This window comes from Rhinoraja longicauda, chromosome 6, assembly GCF_053455715.1.
Source record: "Rhinoraja longicauda isolate Sanriku21f chromosome 6, sRhiLon1.1, whole genome shotgun sequence".
Taxonomy (NCBI): Eukaryota; Metazoa; Chordata; class Chondrichthyes; order Rajiformes; family Arhynchobatidae; genus Rhinoraja; species Rhinoraja longicauda.
The window spans coordinates 46,907,455-46,928,845 of NC_135958.1; the positions used below are offsets into that span (position 1 = coordinate 46,907,455).

Genomic DNA, 21,391 nt, shown 5'->3' on the forward strand with positions numbered 1-21,391 from the left:
ATCAAACCATACCTTCTTTATTATGAGAATTGTAAAGTGTTTGCAAGAGTTTCAGTGAAGCCTTTTGGTACAGTCCAATAACTGTTTCATTGAGTGGATCTTTGTTCTTTTCCAACCATCCATTAACATTATAATCTACTGTGCCAGCATAGTGAATCAAAGCAAAGTGAGCTTCAGCCTTCCCTTTGCCAGGCTTGGGTTTCTGGAAATTGTTTGTCTTTCCAATATGCTGATCATACAGTTTATTCTTAAAAGTAACGTCTGTGGCCTTAGGGAACATACACTCCTCTTCCAGGATTGAAAAGATCCCCAAGGGCTGTTAATAAAAAATTATATGCATTGAAATAAACATTTATTAAACGACAAACATGGGAGACAGTTACAAACAAGATGGCCCAGATGATATTACCTTATGCACACTCAACCATATTTGCTCTTCTGGAATTATAGACAATAGACAATAGGAGTAGGCCATTCGGCCCATTCACCTCATCCATATAAAGAAGATTGGCCTAGATTATCCAGGAGAGCTCAGGATCAAGCAACAGAACCTAAACAGCTCGAGGACCTTGACCAACATAATGGGATGAGGTGGGTGGGTCAGTCCAAGCCTTGCCTATAACCTCCTTAGAAACCTTTAGCAGTTGACAAAGTTCCTTTTCCAGATGTGAAAACATGCAAGGTTTACAAAGGACAAAAATAATTAAGAATTACTGAAAATAAAATAAATTAAAACTTTTCAAATAACTTACACTTGATCAAGGACTCACTTCTTCTCCTTATTCAGAATTGAGGATGACTTGCTTGTACTCTGGTTATGTGGAGTTCTGAGGCAGCTGACGAGGCTAATGTGGAAAACACTGTCTCTTCCACAAATGGGACAGGAAGTAGCTGACTGGACATGTGGGCGGTTAGTTAGTGAGATGGCGCCCTCCACCCACCACTCACGCAGGGATTCTGTACACAGTGCATGGCCTCATGGTACACAATATCATCCCAAATGCCCCATCTCCACTTTGAGACATCATGGGTCAACAGTTCCCTGGAGTCAATTGGGAGCATTGCAATTCTTCAGTGAAGTTCCGAGCACATTCTTGAATATATTTATCTGTCTACCTGGTAACCTCTTCCCAGGACAGAGCTCAGAATAGAATGTCTGTTTCAGGAGTTTGGCTTAGGGCGTGTGACTGACAGTGCCATGGCAGGGGTATCCAAACAGGAGGGATTGGGTTTAAGGAGAAATCTAGAGAATTTTAATGATATCCTAGAGACAATTTGATTGATGTCTAGAATCTGCTGTCAGAGGCGATGGTGGAATCAGATACACTTACAATGTGTAAGAGGCATTGGACAGAAACTTAAATAGGCAAGGCATAGAAGGATACAATCCAAATGCAGGCAAATGTAATTAATGTAGATGGGCAACAGGCTAGAATGGATGTGGTGTACAGTTTCTGTGTTGTCGTTCCCTATGAACTATAGAAAATATAGTTCACCAAGAGTAATAAGTGTCTCAGTGCTGGACAGGTTGTCTGGGAGAAGGTGCTTAAGTAGATGGCATAGAGCAACTCGGCAAAGTTCAGTGGAAATGGCTGACTGAGTTGGGACTGCAAGTTTGGGATTGCTGAGATTGGAACAAAAACTTAAAATTACCAGCGATTGTGCTGAGAAATATTGCCAGTTCCACACAGATCTCCCAGAAAAATCTGGGCCATATTGTGTAATTATTAGCATTAAATCTTAAGTATAAAGCACTTTGACTTCCTTACCTTCTCAATGAGTTCAATGCAAGCAGCCAAGTCCATACCAAAGTCAATGAATTCCCATTCAATTCCTTCCTTCTTGTACTCCTCTTGTTCCAGAACAAACATGTGGTGGTTGAAGAACTGCTGCAGTTTCTCATTTGTGAAGTTGATACATAACTGCTCCAAGCTGTTGAACTGAACATATTCATTTTAAATAATTATTATGTGAACTAAACTTATTTTAAACCAAATACAATCTCCAACCACCTGTTATATCTTACAGATAAGACCTGTCCTATTTTCCTTTTCAAATGCACTACTATTGTAGAAATGTCCCATATAAGTAGAGCATTCTGCAACGACATCTTTACAATAAAGATTGTCCAATACCACCAGTAGCCAGTAGGCACACTTAGTGGATAATAATTCCAATATTATAGTGAACAAAGACATTTATGTATATTAAGTTAGTACAGGTAACATATGCAGATTAAATCACATCTGAACTCTGTGTAGCCGTAGCTACAAGGATGAAACAATGCATAAGGTCAAGAAACAGCAATTACTAGATAACCTGTTTCTCGTAATTTGACTAAGATCATTCCTCAGTCATGGGAAAACAATCCCTTAATTTTTCTTAATGAGTGTAATAAGATTTTAGCATCCACTTGAATGAACAATTCAATTTGGCACAATATTCCATCGAATTTCAACATTTCCAATGACATTGCTCTCCACTTAAGTGTCAAACTACATTACTTGCTCGACTCCATGCACTAATACTACAATAGTCTTCTTCAGAAGCAAAGGTGTTGCCACTGAACCTTGGCTAACTCCATTTATTCACCAATAGCTGGGCTAACCATTAGTGGAGATATTGAAATGCTCCAAGTAACACAGGAATCTATTTGCAGCATAGCATGCTCAAGTTAGAAGATGTTATTATAAATGCAGATATAATCATTTATAATGAAAAGTATTTTATATATAAAAAATTGGAAACTTTACAGTAAACTTAAAATTATTTATGTCTTAGCTCCCCATCACAAAAGATAACAGTTACATAGATATAGAAGGTTAGATATTCTGGTAACTGTTCTATCTCTTACATCAAAAATTTCAAAGCCAGCGATATCCAGCACACCAATAAAATATTGCCTGGGTTGTTTTGTATCCAGTTGTTGATTGATACGCAACACCATCCACAAAAACATTTTCTCATAGACTGATTTTGCAAGGGCACCAACAGAATTGTTCACCTGTTAAGGTAAAACATATGTTAGATGGAGAATACATGTCAACAGTTTTATTTAAATCTTAACCATTTCAAAAGAATCTCACTTTACAATCAGGAGTAAATAAATACCTGCTGTACTGTTTGGCCTTTTGTCACATATTCATTGCCAACTTTTACTCGTGGGTAACACATGGCTTTGAGCAGCTCAGCAGAGTTGAGACCCATCAGATAAGCAGTCTTGTCAGCCACTAAATAGAAGAAAAAAATTCAATCATAGAATACTACAACACAGAATGGTCATCTGCGTTTCATAGGCAAGGTACTGGAGCACTGGAAAGCAGTTAAGATGGTACAACAAAATTAAAATATTAAAGCTGCTGGAAATGTCTGCAGGAAGACACAGGAAATACTCAACATTTTGAAGCATTTAATGTTAAAACTCAATATTAATTCTACTTGTCTATTCACAAATAATGCCTGACATCTGAGTATTTCTGACATTTTTGTGTCTGTAGTTCATGCTGTGGTTGTACTGATGACTTAAAAATGACAAAGATGTTGACCAAATAATTGCAACTCAATCTGACATCAAAAGTGTCAACGGATAAAGTTAGGAAGATATTATGTGAAACTTGTCTGTATGATTAATGTTGCGAAAAACAAAACTTGATGGCAAGCATTATTGGATTGGCAGCAAAGTGCCAAATGGGAATGTGAATCTGTGGAATTCTCTGCCACAGAGGGCAGTGGAGGCCAATTCACTGGATGTTTTCAAAAGAGAGTTAGATATAGCTCTTGGGGCTATATCAAGGGCACTTAGGGAATCAAGGGGTACGGGGATAAAGCAGGAACAGGGTACTGAATTTGGATGATCAGCCATGATCATATTGAATAGCGGTGCTGGCTCAAAGGGCCGAATGGCCTACTCCCGCACCTATTTTCTATGTTTCCATTCTGCAGGTGACGAGGTGTTACACTTAGGTAGGACAAACAAGACAGAGGAACATATATTACAGGATGCTATGAGGAGTGGAGGAAAAAAGGAATCTTGGAATGCTTGTCCATAAATCATGGAAGGCAGCAAAATGACTAGGTGAGATGGCTAAAAAAATATTTGGAGTCTTTCACTGGTTGGGCAAGAACAGAGGAATCATACTTGCACCAACTAGAGAGCAGTCCTGACCTACCATCTACCTCGTTGAAGACCCTCAAACTATCTTTAATGAGACTTTACTGGATTTTATCTTGCACTAAACGTGACTCCCTTTATCCCTGTATCTGTATCCTATGGACGGCTTGAATGAAATCAGGTATAGTCTTTACACCAACTGGATAGCACGCAACAAAAAATGCTTTTCACTGCACTTCAGTACACATAGCAATAAAATAAACTAAACCAACCACACACCGTTAAGGCACAGTTGTGCTCACACAAGTTCAGGTCATCATATTGCAGGAAATAGGTGATTACACTAAAGAGTATCTGTTTCTTCCGGTTGTCCCATTTCTGATTTCATTACTTCCGGCTGTCTGCCCTCCAAAGCCTCCAAGCTTATCGTTCCCTATCTTCTCCCCAAAACACACAAACAGAACTGCCCTGGCAAACCCATTGTTTCTGCTTGTTCATGTCCCACTGAATTAATTTCCACATACCTCGACTCCATCCTATCCCCCCTGGTCCAATCCTTCCCTACCAATGACCAAGACACCTCACATGCCCTTCGTCTCTTCAATGGCTGGGGCCGCAACTATTTACAAAATATATTAATGATTTGGATGATGGAATTAGAAATAACACTAGGAAGTTTGCAGATGACACAAAGCTGGGTGGCAGTGTGAACTGCGAAGAGGATGTTAGGAAGTTGCAGGGTGACTTGAACCGTTTGAGTGAGTGGGCAGATGCGGTATAATGCAAATAAATGTGAGGTTATCCACTTTGGCAGCAAAAATAAGGAGGCAGATTATTATCTCAATGGTGTCAAATTAGGTAAAGGGGAAGTGCAACGAGACCTTGGTGTCCTTGTACACCAGTCACTGAAAGTAAGCGGGCAAGTACAGCAGGCAGTGAAGAAAGCTAACGACATGTTAGCCTTCATAACGAGAGGATTTGAGTACAGGAGCAAAGAAGTCCTTCTGCAGTTGTATAGGGTCCTGGTGAGACAACATCTGGAGTATTGTTGGCAGTTTTGGTCTCCTAATTTGAGGAAATACGTCCTTGCTATTGAGGCAGTGCAGCATATGTTCACGAGGTTAATTCCTGGGATGGAGGGACTGTCATTTGAGGAAAGATTGAAAAGACTAGCTTGTCTTCATTGGAGTTTAGAAGGGTGGGAGGAGATCTTATAGAGACGTATACAATTGTAAAAGGACTAGACAAGCTGGATGCACAGGAAAAATGTTCCCAATGTTGGGGGAGTCCAGAACCGGGGGACACAGTCTAAGAATAAAGGGGAGGCCATTTAAAACTGAGGTGAGAAGAAACTTTTTCACCCAGAGAGTTGTGAATTTGTGGAATTCTCTGCCGCAGAAGTCAGTGGAGGCCAATTCACTGGATGAATTTAAAAGAGAGTTAGATAGAGCTCTAGGGGCTAGTGGAATGAAGAGACATGGGGAGAAGGCAGGCACAGGTTACTGATCGTAGATGATCAGCCATGATCACAATGAATGGCGGTGCTGGCTCAAAGGGCCAAATGGCCTCCTGCTGCACCTATTTTCTATGTTTCCCCCTCCCATTCCCACACTGACCTTTCTGTCCTGGGCCTCCTCCATTGTCAGAGTGAGGCCCAACGCAAATTGGAGGAACAGCACCTCATATTTTACTTGGGTAGCTTGCACCCCAGCGGTATGAACATTGACTTCTCTACCTTCATAGCCCTTGCTTTCTCTCTCTCTGAGAGATAGGATAAACATGGATTGTTTTCTCTGGATAAATGGTTGGTTGATAACAAAATATCACATTTTGAGAGGCATAAATAGGGTAAAAAATCTGAACCTTTTACCCAGAGTTAATATATCAGAGACTAGAGGGCATAGCATTAAGGTGAGAGGCAGAATTTATAGGAGGTGTGGGATAAGTATTTTACACATAGGGTAGTGGATGCTCGGAGCTTGGCTGAGGATGGTGGTGGAGGCAGATGCGATTGCGGAATTTAAGAGGCCTTTGCAGAGGCACATGGATATGCAGGAAATGGAGGGATATCGATCATGTGCAGGCAGGTGAGATTAGTTCAGCATGGCATCATGTTTGGCACAGAGTGGGCTGAATGGCCTGTTGATGTGCTGAACTTTTCTATGTTCTATATACTACTCTCCTACAGTTATTAAAAATTCATTTTGCACCATCCTCCAGGCATCACATACCAGGGCAGTAACCATGTTGTGTAAGAACTGACTTTCCTTATTTAACATTTCTCTTTTTTTTAATGTTATCTTCAATTTACCATCTTTCATTATGAAACTACAAACACTTTCTCTTTATCAAAATGGTTTATGAACATTAACACCCCTCTCAGACCTATCTTGTCCTTCCTACATTAAGAAAAACATCCGCATCACACATCCGCATCCGCATCATAAATTAAGTTACCCAATCCCGGGCACTATCCCATGGATATTTGTTTCAGATTACCTTATTATTGGCAAGCAGAACTCATACAGAAATAGTACTTTGACAGCTGTGGGAGGTCACAGTGAAAGGGGGTACCATTCATTAACTACTGATAGACCAAAGGTTTTACTCCTTCGAGAAAGGCCACAGGTCTATTCTGATATACATCCAATTAAATTAACTCAGGCCGAACTGGCAAACAAATATTTCTTGTAAATATGAAGAAATCTACATCAAGACTAAAATATAAGGAATAAGTATTACTCACATATGGACTTCGTTTAAAATAAAAATGAAAATGTTAGAAGCACTCAGCAGATCAGGCCACATCTTTGGAAAGAGAAATAGAGCTAATGTTTCAGGTCTAAATCTCCCCTTTGATGGACAAGAAATGGTCATTCAGTTTGTTTTTTGCTGCTTCGCCTGCTGAGTGTTTTAGTATTTTCCATTAGATTTTCAACAGGGTTCTTGTGTTATTTTCATTACAATTGATTTTATTTAAATCTTACCTTCTGTGCCATCAGGCTCAGCTTGTTCCTCTCGTTGCTTCTGCTTGAACTTTAGATTACCATAGTGCATTACTGCACCAGTGAGTTTATAGATGCCAGCTTTCTCATCAGCCGTAAAGCCCAAAATGTCAATGGCTTCCTGGAGACCAAAGGGAGCAATTAATAACTAAGCTAGCAAGTGGTGGAGTATTAAATTCGCAGCGTTCATGATCAAACTTACATCAGTAGCCATCAGTTCCTCGCCATCATCAATACTGGCCACAGAAATCTCACCTTGGCTAACAAAATGAAAGTCGTAGGGGTTGTTGGTGATGAGTAACATTTCTGAAATCAAATAACAGATATAGATTGCATTATTTCAAAACTTATTTTAAAACTTAGAAATTAAAAATGTCAATGCTGTGATTTATTACCAATAAGTTCTGGCTTTTTGTTGCATGTAATCTGATAGAAAATGTGGTAACTTCTTTCTGCTTTCAGCTGGAACGTCACCCTGGATTTTTCCAACAGATCTGTAATATGTACATAAAGGTGAAAGAGAATATTGCACAAACAATGAACTGCAGATGTTGGTTTACCAAGGAAAGACACAAAATACTGGAGTAACTCAGCAGGTTGAGGACAATCTCTGGAGAACATAGACAGGTGAAGTTTTGGGTCGGGAGGTTTCTTCAGACTGATCAGTCTGAAAAAGGGTCCCGACCCTAAATGTCACCTATCCATGTTCTCCAGGAATGCTGCCTGACCCACTGAGTTACTCCAGCAATTTTGTGTCTTAGCAAGAATACTGCTCTCTCTAATAAACTAATTCCAAATGTTTTGAACCAGTGTTTACTTACATGTTTCAATATCAGCGGAGGACAGTTTCCCCGTGGTTCCAAAGTGAATCCGAATGAATTTACCCTTAAAATCAGAATGTTAGAATATGGATTAGCTACAGTTCCAGAATCAAGTCAAGTGTTTAATTGTCATATGTGCCAACAAAGGAATCATGAGATTCTCACACGCAGCAGCTTTACAGGCCTGTAAAAACAATACGCAGATGTTTTTTTAAAAATTCATTAAATTATTAACTGTGACACTAAGTAGTTAATAGTTCTGTAGTGCAACCAAAGACATGGTCCATATCAGTTTGTGGTTGCTGAGGTTAGTGGTGTCTAGTGTTCAAGAGCCTGATAGTTGCTGGGAAGAAGCTATTCTTGAACCTGTTAGTTACGGGTTTTCGAGCTCCAGTACCTTCTTTCCAATGGAAGAACTGAAATGAGAGCATGGCGTGGTGGTGTGGGTATTTGATGACATTGATTGCCTTTTGTGGCAGTGCCTCAGGCAGATCCCTTGGATGATGGGGAGGTCAGTACCTGTGATGGACCAGGCAGAGTCCACCACTCTCTATGGTCTCCTTCATTCATGGGTGTTCAGATTCCTGAACGTTGTCTTAGCAATCGAGTGGGATTTACTTGGTTGCTTACTTTCGTGGTTTATTAGCGGCCATGTGAATAATTTTAATATTTTATATTTGCATTGCCACACACTTACAAAGCGAGACGAGTTGTCATTTCTCACAGTCTTGGCATTGCCAAAAGCTTCCAGCAGAGGGTTTGCCTGGATAATTTGATCCTCCAGAGTCCCCTACAAATATAATCGGCAGGTGTTAATAATGAGACAGAGAAACAATATATCAATAATACCCCACTGGTATGAAATACCAAAACCACGTTTGACTTTCATCCGATCAAAAATGATTACGGTGAAGACGCAAGATACTGCAGATGCTGCAATTTGGAGCAACTGGGGGAAGTCAACAGACCGAGCAGCATCTGTGTGTGTGTGTGTGTGTGGAGGGGAGGGGGGGGGTCGGGGGGAGGGGGAGCAATGAATTACATTTTGGGTCAAAATCCTGCATCGAGATCCGTTGAGTTCCTCCAGCAGATTGCCCCTTACTCCTGATTACCAAGTATTTGGGTGGCGTCGGGAGGAATTTGAACCTTCAAGGCTGAGAGGTGCACATATCTAAATTCCTTTTTGAGGTTTAGGTTGGTGGGAAGCTTTAAAAGAAAACAAAATCTGATACTATTGCAGAGACCACCTTAACGTTTAAAACATACGTTCGATTGATGGTTAATAGGAAATTATACACGGTGCCATCAACACTGTGAGGCGCCAACAGCAACATGGAAACATAGACAATATGTGCAGGAGTAGGCCATTCGGCCCTTCGAGCCAGCACCGCCATTCAATATGATCATCCAAAATTAGTCCCCCGTTCCTGCTTTTTCCTCATATCCCTTGATCCCGTTAGCCCAAAGAACTGAATCTAACTCGCTCTTGAAAACATCCAGTGAATTGACCTCCACTGCCTTCTGTGGCAGAGAATTCCACAGATTCACAACTCTCTGGGTGAAAAGGTTTTTCCTCATCTCAGTCCTCAATGGCCTCTCCCTTATTCTTAAAGGTAACATCGTTGGATACAAGCACAGATTTCCGATCTGAGATTTCTGTGCAATTCTATGCGAAATGTTTCAAGCACTTATCCAGCGCAGACCGCACCTTGAGCGAACTGGCGTTTGGCTCCTTCTTCTTCGTCTCGCCAGAGGCTGCAATTGATGCAAAGTACTGGATGACACGTTTGGTGTTCACAGTCTTCCCGGCACCGGATTCTCCGCTGGAGGCAGGAAGGAGCACGGAGAGTTATTTAAAGATATATTTTAGCAATGTTTTGTAGCTATTAAATATATATATATGTGACAACGTAGAAACCTTACGTGATGAGAATGGACTGGTTTTCACGGTCTGTGAACAGAAAACCCGAATGTTAGCGATCGTGTAACATATAACTCGGATTTTAATTCAAGTTGGTGAAATTGATCTATTGACATGTGTAGGAAGAAACTGCAGAAGTTGATTGATACCGAAGATAGGCACAAAATGCTGGAGTAACTCAGCGAGACAGGCAGCATCTCTGGAGAGAAGGGTCTCGGCAGGAAAAGTCACCCATTCCTGCTCTCCAGAGATGCTGCCTGTCCCGCTGAGCTACTCCAGCATTTTGTGCCTATCTTTGATCAATGGACAGTTATTTTCCCCACAACTTCTAAGCAGAGTGGGCGTGTTACCGGTTGCCATGAACTGATAAGCGTTGTCGGAGATGGAGAAGATGTGGGGAGGAGTTTCTTGGCGCTTCTTCCCCCTGTATCCAGCCACGACTTCTGTGTTGTACACGGGCAACCACTTGTAGGGGTTCACGGTGACACAGAACAACCCAGAGTAGGTCTAAAGGCAGAAAAGACACAGGTTGCAGAATTACGCAAAACGTGTCGCATTGCCGTTAACATTTTGCTTTTGCGGAGTTTGGCTCACATAGATCATCCAGGCTGCATAACGCTCTTTGAGGTTAAACAACACCGCCGGCTCACTCAGGTGGGTCATCATGGCCATGTCCTCGATCTTATCGAATTTTGGAGGATTCATTGGGAAGATCTGGTCCTCTTTAAGAGTCACAGTCTGCAAGATAACCAACATATCGTTTAGTGTTTTGAAAAAGAATTCCGAACCCATCCCCACTAAAATCCGATCAAGAATTAACTGTTGTAACCACGTGCCTGTTTCTCCTGGGTCTCTACAACCACTTTGCCGGGTTCTTTGCTCTTAATGGTGCCTTTAGTGAACTGGTTCTTCACGTCGACGCAGAAGCACGCAGACTTGGCATCGAAGGGTCGATTCTGGGCTTCAATCCTTTCTTTTTCCGGTTTTCGCAGGAATATTGCGGCCTCACCGAAAATAGCCATTTCCGCGTCCGAGCTCATGGTTACAACTGACTGTGGGAAGCAAAGAGCGTGATTGTCAATGTTCGTAATGTTCCTTCAATGGATTTACTTGGCACATTACGTGTACGCTTTCCCGGTATCAATGAAATATAAAAAATGCTGCCAAAAAAATCAAAATTGCTGGAAGAACTCCTCGGGTCAGGTAGTATCTGTAGAGGGAAATGAACAGAAGACGTTTCGGGTCTGGAAGAAGGGTCTCACTCGCCTCCAGATGCTGTCTGCCCCCCCCCCCCCCCCCTGAGTTCCTTCAAAAGTCCGTTACATTTTGCTGAAGATTCCAGCACCTACAGTCTCTTGTGTCTGTAACAATGTTTTTTTGCCTTGTTCATAAGTTCATAATTTATAGGAGCAGAAATAGGCCATTTGGACATCAACTCCACTCCACCATTCCATCATGGCTCTTCTGTATTTCCCTCCTAACCCCATTCTCCTGCCTTCTCCACATAACCCCTGCCACCAACCAAATCAAGAACCTATCAATCTCCGCCTTAAAAATATCCATTGACTTGGCCTCCACAACCATCTGTGGCAATGAATTCCACAGATTCACCACCCTCTGACTAAAGAAATTCCTCATCATCTCCTTTCTATTCGTTAATTCTGAGGCTAGGCCCTCTGGTCTGAGACTCTCCCACTAGTGGAAACATCCTCTCCGCATCCACTCTATCCAGGCCTTTCGCTATTTGTTATGTTTCAATGAGGTCCCCCCTCATCCTTAGAAGGGGATCTCATTGAAACTTAACAAATAGCGAAAGGCCTGGATAGAGTGGATGCGGAGAGGATGTTTCCACTAGCGAGTGGATGTTTCCAGCGAGTGGAGGCCCAGTGTTCTTGGTGTAAGGGAGAATACTGCAAAGTTGTGTTTGATCTAACTACATGATGTTATCCTGCAAACTAACACAGATCTGTTGGATTGACACGAAATTGTGGAGTAACTCAGCGGGTCAGGCAGCATCCCTGGAGAACGTGGATAGGAAACATTTTGGGTCAGATTAGAGAAGTATAAAGAAGCATCCTACAGTCCAAGGAAGTCTAAAGAAGCATCCAAGGAAGGATATTCTTGCTATTGAGGGCGTGCAGCATAGGTTTACTAGGTTAATTCCCGGAATGGCGGGACTGTCATATGTTGAAAGACTAGAGCGACTAGGCTTGTATACACTGGAATTTAGAAGGATGAGAGGAGATCTTATCGAAACGTATAAGATTATTAAGGGGTTGGACACGTTAGAGGCAGGAAACATGTTCCCAATGTTGGGGGAGTCCAGAACAAGGGGCCACAGTTTAAGAATAAGGGGTAGGCCATTTAGAACAGAGATGAGGAAAAACTTTTTCAGTCAGAGAGTTGTGAATCTGTGGAATTCTCTGCCTCAGAGGGCAGTGGAGGTCAATTCTCTGAATGCATTCAGGAGAGAGCTAGATAGAGTTATTAAGGATAGCGGAGTCAGGGTGTATGGGGAGAAGGCAGGAACGGGGTACTGATTGAGAATGATCAGCCATGATCACATTGAATGGTGGTGCTGGCTCGAAGGGCTGAATGGCCTCCTCCTATCGTCTACTGTCTATTGTCTATTGTCATCCGGACCTGATGGTGGGTCCCACTCTGGTGCTGCCTGACCTTGTGGTGTTTCCAGTATAGATACACCGATCAACCAAAACATTATGACTTGATGAGCCAAAACATTATGACCGCCTGCCTAATATGCTATTGGTCCTCCGTGTGCAGCCCCATACACAGCAGGGTGCGATGCATTGTGTATTGTGAAACATTCCTCCCATGACCACCATTAACATTTTCTGTGACTTGTGCCACAGTAGACCTTCTGTCGGTTCGGACCAGACAGCATAGCCTTCATTGCCCTCGTGCATCGATGAGCCTTGGGCGCCCAACACCCTATCGCCGGTTTGTCCCTCCTCGGACCACTGTCGGTAGGTACTCACCACTGCTGACCGGGAGCACCCCACAAGCCTTGCCATTTCAGAGATGCTCTGACCCAGTCATTTGGCCATAACAATTTGGGCCTTGTCAAAGTCGCTCAGGTCTTTACTCCTGCCCATTTCTCCTGCATCCAACATATCATCTTCAAGAACTGACTGTTCACTTGCTGCCTAATATATCCCACCCCTTGACAGGTGCCATTGTAACAAGATAACCAATGTTATTCACTTCGCCTGTCAGTGGTTATAATGTTTTGGCTGATATGTGTTTATTTTCCAGACTTCCGCTATCTATAGTTTTATTTAGGATTTTCAACGCATGGTTAATGCCACGTTTTTGAGGTATCCCGCAACCCACGGTAAAGCCCCTGAAGTTGGATTTACTGGGGTAACATCTTGATTTAATAGATTCAGTGATCATGAATCGGGCTTGGGTTTGAGATGTTCTAAACCGACCAGTCCAGGTGAAACGTTTCACCTTCTATTTTTATTTCATGGCGTTTTTGAAATTATTACATTACTTGTGCCTACTTTCTCATTTCCAATTTGAGAAAACGTGATTCAGTCTGTACGCTCCAAATTTCCGTCTGGACTATCAGCAGAGGCAATGTGCTGGCCCTTCAGCTCAATTTGTCCACACCGGCCATAATGTCAGAGATACCCTAGTCCCACCTGCCTGCGTTTGGTCCATATCCCTCCAAACCTGTCCTATCCATGTACCTGTCTAACTGCTTCTTAAACATTGGGATAGTCCCAGCCTCACCAACCTCCTCTGGCAGCTTGCTCCATACACCCACCACCCTTTGTGTGAAGAATTTTGAAACATAGAAACGTAGAAAATAGGTGCAGGAGTAGGTCATCAGCCCTTTGAGCCAACATCGCCAATCAATAAGATCATGGCTGATCATCAGAAATCAGTACCCCATTCCTGCTTTATCCCCATATCCCTTGATTCTGTTAGCCCTAAGAGCTACAGTATATCTAACTCTCTCTTGAATACATCAAGAGACCCCCTCAGATTCCTATTAAATCTTTTCCCCTTCAACTTAACCTATGGTCCTCGATTCACCTACTCAGGGCAAGAGACTCTGTACATCTACCCGATCTATTCCTCTCATGATTTTATACTCCTCTATATGATCACCCCTCATCCTCCTGTGCTCCAGGGAATAGAGACCCAGTCTACTCAACCTCTCCCTATAGCTCAGACCCTCTAGGCCTGGCAACATCCTCGTGAATCTTCTCTGTACCCTTTCCAGCTTGACAACATCTTTCCTATAACATGGTGCCCAGAACTGAACACAATATTCTAAATGCTTTCTCGTCAACGTCATACAACTGCAACGTGACCTCCCAACTTCTATACTCATCTCTCTATCCGTTCCCCACTCCCCCCCCCCCCCCACCCTCTCCGACCATTTCGACTCTCCTCCTGATTACATTTTATATTTGTATGCCTTCTGTCATCTTCCCCTAGCTTACAATGATCTATTCTACATTTTCCATGATTTCCGACTCCTTTGATCTCTCGTTTTCACACCTAACCCTTCCATATTTCTGTGTCTCCCTCTCCCCAGACTCAGTCTGAAGAAGGCTCTCGACCTGAAACGTCGCTCATTCCTTCTATCCAGAGATGCTGGCTGTCCCGCTCATTTACTGCAGCATTTTGTGTCTATCTTCAGAGGGGGGGGGGGGGGGGGGGGGAATAGGTCGATAGAACGAAATCTGCTCTTGGAACGTTTCTAAAAATCGCATTAGTGCGATTAAAGAGTCGCAATCCCGTCAAATAGCTGATAACAATTGAGCAAAAAACAATCGAGGCCCTTCCTCGCCTGTCCATTTCCCTCCGTGGATGCGACCTGACCCGCTGAATTTCTCCAGCAGATTGTTTGTTTTATTCAAGATTCCAGCATCCGCAGTCTTTGTTTCTCCAGTCGTCGGAGAAAGTACTGCACACCGCAAGACACCCACAAATAATATTTCTCGAAAGTTTAGCGACGTCTGCGACATGACGTGGCTACATGTCCTGCCTTCACCCTGCATCATGAATCATGCTGCACTCCAGTAATGTGCACACATCAAATCGGTGCAGTACATTCTTCGTACAATTACACAGTTGTTACTTGAGTAGCGGTTGACGACAACTAAAGCCTGCAAGAATGTTTCTCCAACTTAACAAAGGTCACTTCGCAACATCCGCATTTTCAGCTGTTCCAAAAAAAAGTTGCTTGTATATAAGAAAACCATTGCGGTTTTTGGATACATTTAAATGATCAAAAGATAATAATTTGAACAATTCTAACAAAACTTTTTATAGCGTAACGTTTCAAATTATCCTATTTGCGTAAAAGTGCCAGTTTGTAGCAATTGTCTGTTACGTGGAATGTTATCAATCGGTGCTTTGCAAACGCGTTTACATGTTATAACATAAGTTTACATGTTAAAACATAATTAGACTTGAATATCTCATGCGTAGACTGTGTAATAGCACGAGGAACAACACCTCCGATTCCGCATGGGTAGCTTACACCCAACGGTATGAACATTAAATTCTCCAACATTAAATAACAGCCCTGTCCCTTTCCTCTCCCCATCACAGTGCGCTCCCATTTCACCCACTATCCGCCCCTCTTTCTCCACCCGCACTCCTCCGTCCACGCCCACCCATATCCTCCCATATCCTCCCCTTCCGCATTACATTTGACTCCTTTGCTCTCCTTATCTGACACTCTTTTGTCTGCTCTTCACCTCTAGTCTTTGTCATCCCCCCCTCCCCCCCATCTGACAATCACCACTCTCACCTGTATCTACCCATCATCACTTGCCAGGCTTTGTCCCATCCCCAGGATAGACACAAAATGCTGGAGTAACTCAGCGGGACAGGTAGCATCTCTGGGGAGAAGGAATGGGCGAGGTTTCGGGTCGAGACCCTTCTTCAATCGGGTCCCATCGCCACCTCTTTTCCAGCTCCCCCCCACCCGTCCACCCCCCCCCCCCCCCCCTACCATCAGTCTGAAGCAGCGTCCCGACCTGAAACTTTGCCTATTCATTCCCCCCACAACCGCTGAGTTACTCCAGCACTCTGTGTTTTGCTCAATATTCTGGCATCTGCAGTTCCTTGTGTCTCCGGTGTAGTAATTACCTTGTTTCGTTCAAGTAACTGGAAGCAGTGAATCCTATAACTTTGCCAGAAGCTGTAATCAAACAGAATGCGGGTAAGTTTCATTAACCATTTACGTGAATTACAGCTGGGGAATGCCGCTAAATCGCTCAGCAGAATGTAACATGGATATAGTAACAATGAAGTAAGGCAGAGGCAATCAGGGTTGCGGGAGAGCGCATACTCTCACCAGTTGTCTGATACACGGATACTGTCATGTACCATGTCTTTCAAGTTGCAATGGAACTTGTCGACGTTGGCAAGTAATCTAAATCTTTACAGATCTGATGTGATCCCTATTTAGTGCTCTTCCACCACAGAAGTCACCCCCATCCTCCATAATCTTTCACCGCAGTAATTGGGTATTGGCTGATCTATTGCAAACATCCTCAGCACTAACCACCTCACCCACGTTTTATAAAATGGGTCCACAATGCGAGTCATTTGGTCCACTGTCCCAATGGTTTCATTCAGCTCTACCGCTAAGGGCGTTAGCTATGCGGTTAGGTAACATGTAAAGCGACCCCCCCCCCCCCCCCCCCCCCCCCCAAGAGAGAATGAATGGATCGGGTGAAATATATTGTAAAGCCCCTCGGAATTTTTAGGGGGAAATATAAAGTCTTGCACTTTTTAGTCAGAAACAGGTGGGGATCTGGGCGCTCAAACACAAAATAAAAACATGAAGAAGGACCCGGACCCGAAACGTCGGCTGTCCATTCCCTCCCCAGATGTTGCTTGACTTGCTGAGTTCCTCCATCACTTTGTGTTTTGTTCAAGATGCCAGCATCTGCAGTCTCTTTTGTCTCCACAAAAAAAAAGAGTATTTCGCAATAAGGTCGTTCTTCAGTAGCAGTAACAATTCTTATGTTCATGCTACATTCATTCAATTACAAGTAGTGTGGGGACCCATCAGGACCTACCTTGCCGTCCGCTCGCTGGAGGATGCCTGGTACACCCACAACACTTGCTTTTAAAACAAGAATGTCAAGCAATGTTGGCCGTCCAACAGCTGTCTTCTCCATATATGGAAATACAATTGGCCTGGGCAGGTTGTCACCGATCATTTTCACAGGGATGGGTTATAATTAGTTGAAATATATGTAACTAATGACCTAGTCACAGAATTCCCTGCCAGAAAAGAAAAGACCAATGCATTCCCTCCCTCCGAGACGAGACGATCATATAAATCAGTCTGAAGAAGGGTCTCGACCCGAAACGTCACCCATTCCTTCTCTCCTGAGATACTGCCTGACCTGCTGAGTTAATCCAGCATTTTGTGAATAAATACCTTCGATTTGCACCAGCATCTGCAGTTATTTTCTTATACTATATATAAACAGGGAATGATGCTGGCGCTAACTTACCTTGTTGATGAGACCAATCATTCTGAATTAACTTGCCATTGGTAATCATTCCAAACGAATCTTAGTTCAAGAGTCAAGAGTGTTTTGTTGTCATATGTCCCAGGTAGAACAATGAAATTCTTACTTGCAGCAGCACAACAGAATATGTAAACATAGTGCACTGTATACAATATAATGTATGCATGGTTAAAATTATTTATCTCCTCAACACGTGAGGATGATAAAATCATAGCTATACAATCAATTTAGCTGAACAGGAAGCTGTGCACATGAACAATAAAAGCCACTGAAGATGACTGGAAATGAAGACAAACTGCCTACATTTAAGCGTGTTGGCTGCCAAGGTGAAATTATTGTTTCATTTTATTTAAAAAACGGTGCAAATTTTAATTTATTCCAGATTATTTGCAACTTTTCTTGAATTTTATGTGTTGTCCCAATAATTTTTTTTCACAGTATGAATAGTTTATTGCATAATTGTTTTTGCATAAAAATTACAAAAATGTTCAGTAGATTCTACAGCGATTGCGGTTAAAAGAAGTTCCATCTACTTCAGTAAACTAATAGAAGAGAATCCAGTTCACCAGGAATATAACCACTGAAATATTGACGGAGACAAGAGAACTGGTTCAAAGCAACGTCAACGTTTATCAGAGGCTGAAGATAGCGAAAAGGTGAGATTGGGAAGATAGACACATAATGCTGGAGTAACTCAGCAGGACAGGCAGCATCTCTGGATAGAAGGAATGGGCGATGTTTCGGGTCGAGGCCTTCTTCAGACTGAGAGTCAGGGGAGAGGGAAACATAGAGATAAGGAAATGTAAGGTGTTAAAATGAGACATCAAAAGAGATGTGGTTTAAGGAAAATGTGGTATAGAACAGTGTTAGCAAGGAGAAGCTGATAACAAAGTTGTCTCTGTGTCTCTGTGTCTCTGTGACTCCCTCTCCCCTGACTCCCAGTTTGAAGAAGGGTCTTGACCCGAAGCGTTGCCAATTCATTTTCTCCAGAGATGCTGCCTGTCCCGCTGATTTATTCCAGCTTTTTGTGTCTTTCTTCGGTGTAAACCAGCATCTGCAGTTCCTCCCTACGTTAAATTAGGACAAAGTTTTCAATTAGGAAGGAAAATCTGCAGACTGGGCGGCTTTTGGACAGCCTGCTTTTGCGGAATCCGCTTTAAGATCTATGTGGAGACAACTCTATCCTTGCACCAAGGCGATAATTTCCATTGCAACTTGAAAGACAAGGTATCCCTGTATCAGCCAACTGCAGTACGCTCTCTCCAGCAGCCTGCCCTGTGATACTGGTTATTCCTGCCTTACTTTATTGTTACAGTATTCGTGTCACATTCGGCTGTGCGATTGGCTGGTACGTCACTCGCTGGGGGGCAAGTATATAACGGGTACAGCAATTATTTCATTTGGAGTGAAGTGGTGTTGGACTGAACTGAAGGCTTGTGGCTATTTGTTAAGGCAATATGAATCATGAGTCCGGAACCGGGGGTCACAGTTTAAGAATAAAGGGGAGGCCATTTAGGACTGAGATGAGGAAAAACTTTTTCACCCAGAGAGTTGTGAATCTGTGGAATTCTCTGCCACAGAAGGCTGCGGAGGCCAATTCACTGGAGGTTTTCAAGAGAGAGTTAGATTTAGCTCTTAGAGCTAACAGGGTCAAGGGACATGGGGAAAAGCAGGAATGGGGTACTGATTCTGGATGATCAGCCATGATAATATTGAATGGCGGTGCTGGCACGAAGGGCCGAATGGCTTACTCCTGAACCTATTTCTATGTTTCAATGTTTCTATCTCTCTAGGGCATGAATTTCAGAGGTATACCACATTGTCAACGATAAAATGTGTTTAGCACTGCCAAACGGGGCTGAGCTTCTATACTGAGTAAACCTGACCTACAGCCCAGCGTAAGCCCTGCAGTATGAAATTCTCCAGCAAACTCCTGCCTGATAACTCAGTGCATTGCTATACTCCGATTTGTTCTTGTAAGTCCCCCCCAACTGGGGATGAATTTCTAGATAGACAGCTTTGGTCTTTCGCATCCAAACATAATTTTTTTTGATCATTTGCAGCATGTCTGAGACAGAATGGTCAGAACTCTCTGTCATTGATTTACAGTGCATTCAGAAAGTATTCAGTTTTCACCTTTTCCACATTTTGCTACGATACAGCCTTATTTAAAAATGGATTAAATTCATTTTTTTATCATCAATCTACAAACAATACCCCATAATAAAAAAAGTGAAAACATGTGCTTAGAAATTTTTGCAAAGTAAATAAAAAGAAATAACTGAAATATCACTTTTACATAAGTATTCAGATCCTTTAGTCAATACTTTGTTGAGGTTTAGATGACAAAATTAGCTTTAATTTTACATCAATACAAAATCTGGTATAATTTGACATTACAGGATTCTGATAGTCCAGCAGCAAGGATATTTTAACACACTGGTTTGTGAAAATCTGGAATTCCCTCCCTGAAACCATGGACACCAGGGATCAATAGACATTATCAGGAATAAACACAAGAGATTAATAGCAATGATAGAACTTTAGAAAATACCGTGATTTCACAAATAGTTATTTCACAATCACTGATGAAATAGGGGGCATGGTAGAACAGGTAATACTGCTGTAAGCCTCTTTATAAACATTCTATATCTTGAATATTTCAGCACTCATGGTGGAATGGAATTCCTCCTGAGCTGATTCTACCTCAGATTGCGATTCTTCATATTTTTGTTTCCATTCTACCAGAACCTGGGTTGCATTGTAGTTCACAGTGAGAACACCAATTAAAATTACATTAGCTGTCTTCTAATAACACATTTGTTGTAACTCATCAACTTTTTTCGTTTTTTTAATCAAGAACGGCTGCACCAGCGTTTGCTCTTTCAACATCTATCATCAGCTGGTCCACTTCACCCGCTACCGCAGCATCGTCTTTTCCAATGAAGCACTTTTAGAATTCACTGCTTCAATACAATATTCAGCATTTGGGAGTCACTGCACAAGTCCCTTCCTGAAAATGACGACTAATCAATTATCACTAAAACATTAACAGTTCATCCATACAAAGCATAAATTAGCCTTCTTAACACACATTAGATAAACAAAAAGTGCTGGAGTAACTCAGTGACTCAGGCAGCATCTCTGGAGAAAAACGATAGGCGATGTTTCGGGCCAGGACCCTTCTTCAGACTTGCAGACAAAGTGTGTGGAAAGGAACAGCCGATGGTAAATACTGAAGATAGACACAAAGTGCTGGAGTAACTCAGCTGGTTAAGCAGCATTGCTGAAGAAAAAGGATGGATGATGTTTTGGATTGTGACCCTCTTCAGACCGGACTTTCTTAGGCATGCACATACTTGGCATCTTCCAGTTCCTCTGTGCACTGGATTGCATCAGTTTCATACTTTTGTTCTCCACTGAGCCACTTCACTGTTGGCCTTGGACATTCCACGCTGGAGCTTGGCTTTTGCCTCTTGGACTGAAGACCATCAACCAGGGTGCCTGGAATATTTTTTTCCAAAGATTATTGTCTACAACATTGTGGTTTAAATGTATAAATACTGTTCATTTTCTTCAAATGAAACAAAAATAGGGCATGCAATAATTAGCACCCTTTCACCTATTGTGTCAAAGCAATTCCAAAGGATTGCATTTGTATGAGCTTAACCCTAAAATTAGTCAATAAAAAATACAAATTCTATCATGGAAATGTGTAAGACCATTTTGCTAGTGTGTAATCGACCTCATTGTGATGATGTGTCATTAGATGCACATGTTCTTCATTTTGTTTGGTTTACATTTTGCATTTTACAAATGTTCAACAGTTCTTTTCAAGAATGACCTAAAATGCAATTATTTTAGGGACATAATTTATGTGTACTGGGCAAAATTTTACCCATGATAGATATTGGGCAACAACAATGTAACCTTGATTTTGAAACAGTTTTCATGTTACTGACAAGGTCATCGATTTCCATCTTCACTCTTTTCCT

At 42.2% G+C, this 21,391-nt stretch overlaps 1 protein-coding gene across 1 annotated transcript in view; it reads right to left on the reverse strand.

Annotated features, from left to right (window-relative positions):
* The window catches only part of LOC144594732 (myosin-1B-like), a 44,482-nt gene extending 28,438 nt beyond the window's left edge, over nucleotides 1–16,044 (reverse strand). The window contains exons 1-15 of the mRNA XM_078401575.1: nucleotides 15,997–16,044; nucleotides 10,695–10,910; nucleotides 10,453–10,596; nucleotides 10,209–10,365; nucleotides 9,861–9,888; nucleotides 9,646–9,760; nucleotides 8,635–8,727; nucleotides 7,938–8,001; nucleotides 7,512–7,610; nucleotides 7,319–7,422; nucleotides 7,099–7,237; nucleotides 3,112–3,230; nucleotides 2,855–3,004; nucleotides 1,770–1,940; nucleotides 13–316 (exon numbers count right to left, since the gene is read on the reverse strand). Of these exons, the coding sequence (XP_078257701.1) occupies nucleotides 13–316; nucleotides 1,770–1,940; nucleotides 2,855–3,004; nucleotides 3,112–3,230; nucleotides 7,099–7,237; nucleotides 7,319–7,422; nucleotides 7,512–7,610; nucleotides 7,938–8,001; nucleotides 8,635–8,727; nucleotides 9,646–9,760; nucleotides 9,861–9,888; nucleotides 10,209–10,365; nucleotides 10,453–10,596; nucleotides 10,695–10,898 (1,891 nt within the window). The 5' untranslated portion in view covers nucleotides 10,899–10,910; nucleotides 15,997–16,044. The remainder of the gene's footprint in view (nucleotides 1–12; nucleotides 317–1,769; nucleotides 1,941–2,854; nucleotides 3,005–3,111; nucleotides 3,231–7,098; nucleotides 7,238–7,318; nucleotides 7,423–7,511; nucleotides 7,611–7,937; nucleotides 8,002–8,634; nucleotides 8,728–9,645; nucleotides 9,761–9,860; nucleotides 9,889–10,208; nucleotides 10,366–10,452; nucleotides 10,597–10,694; nucleotides 10,911–15,996) is intronic.
* Nucleotides 16,045–21,391: the final 5,347 nt, after the last annotated feature.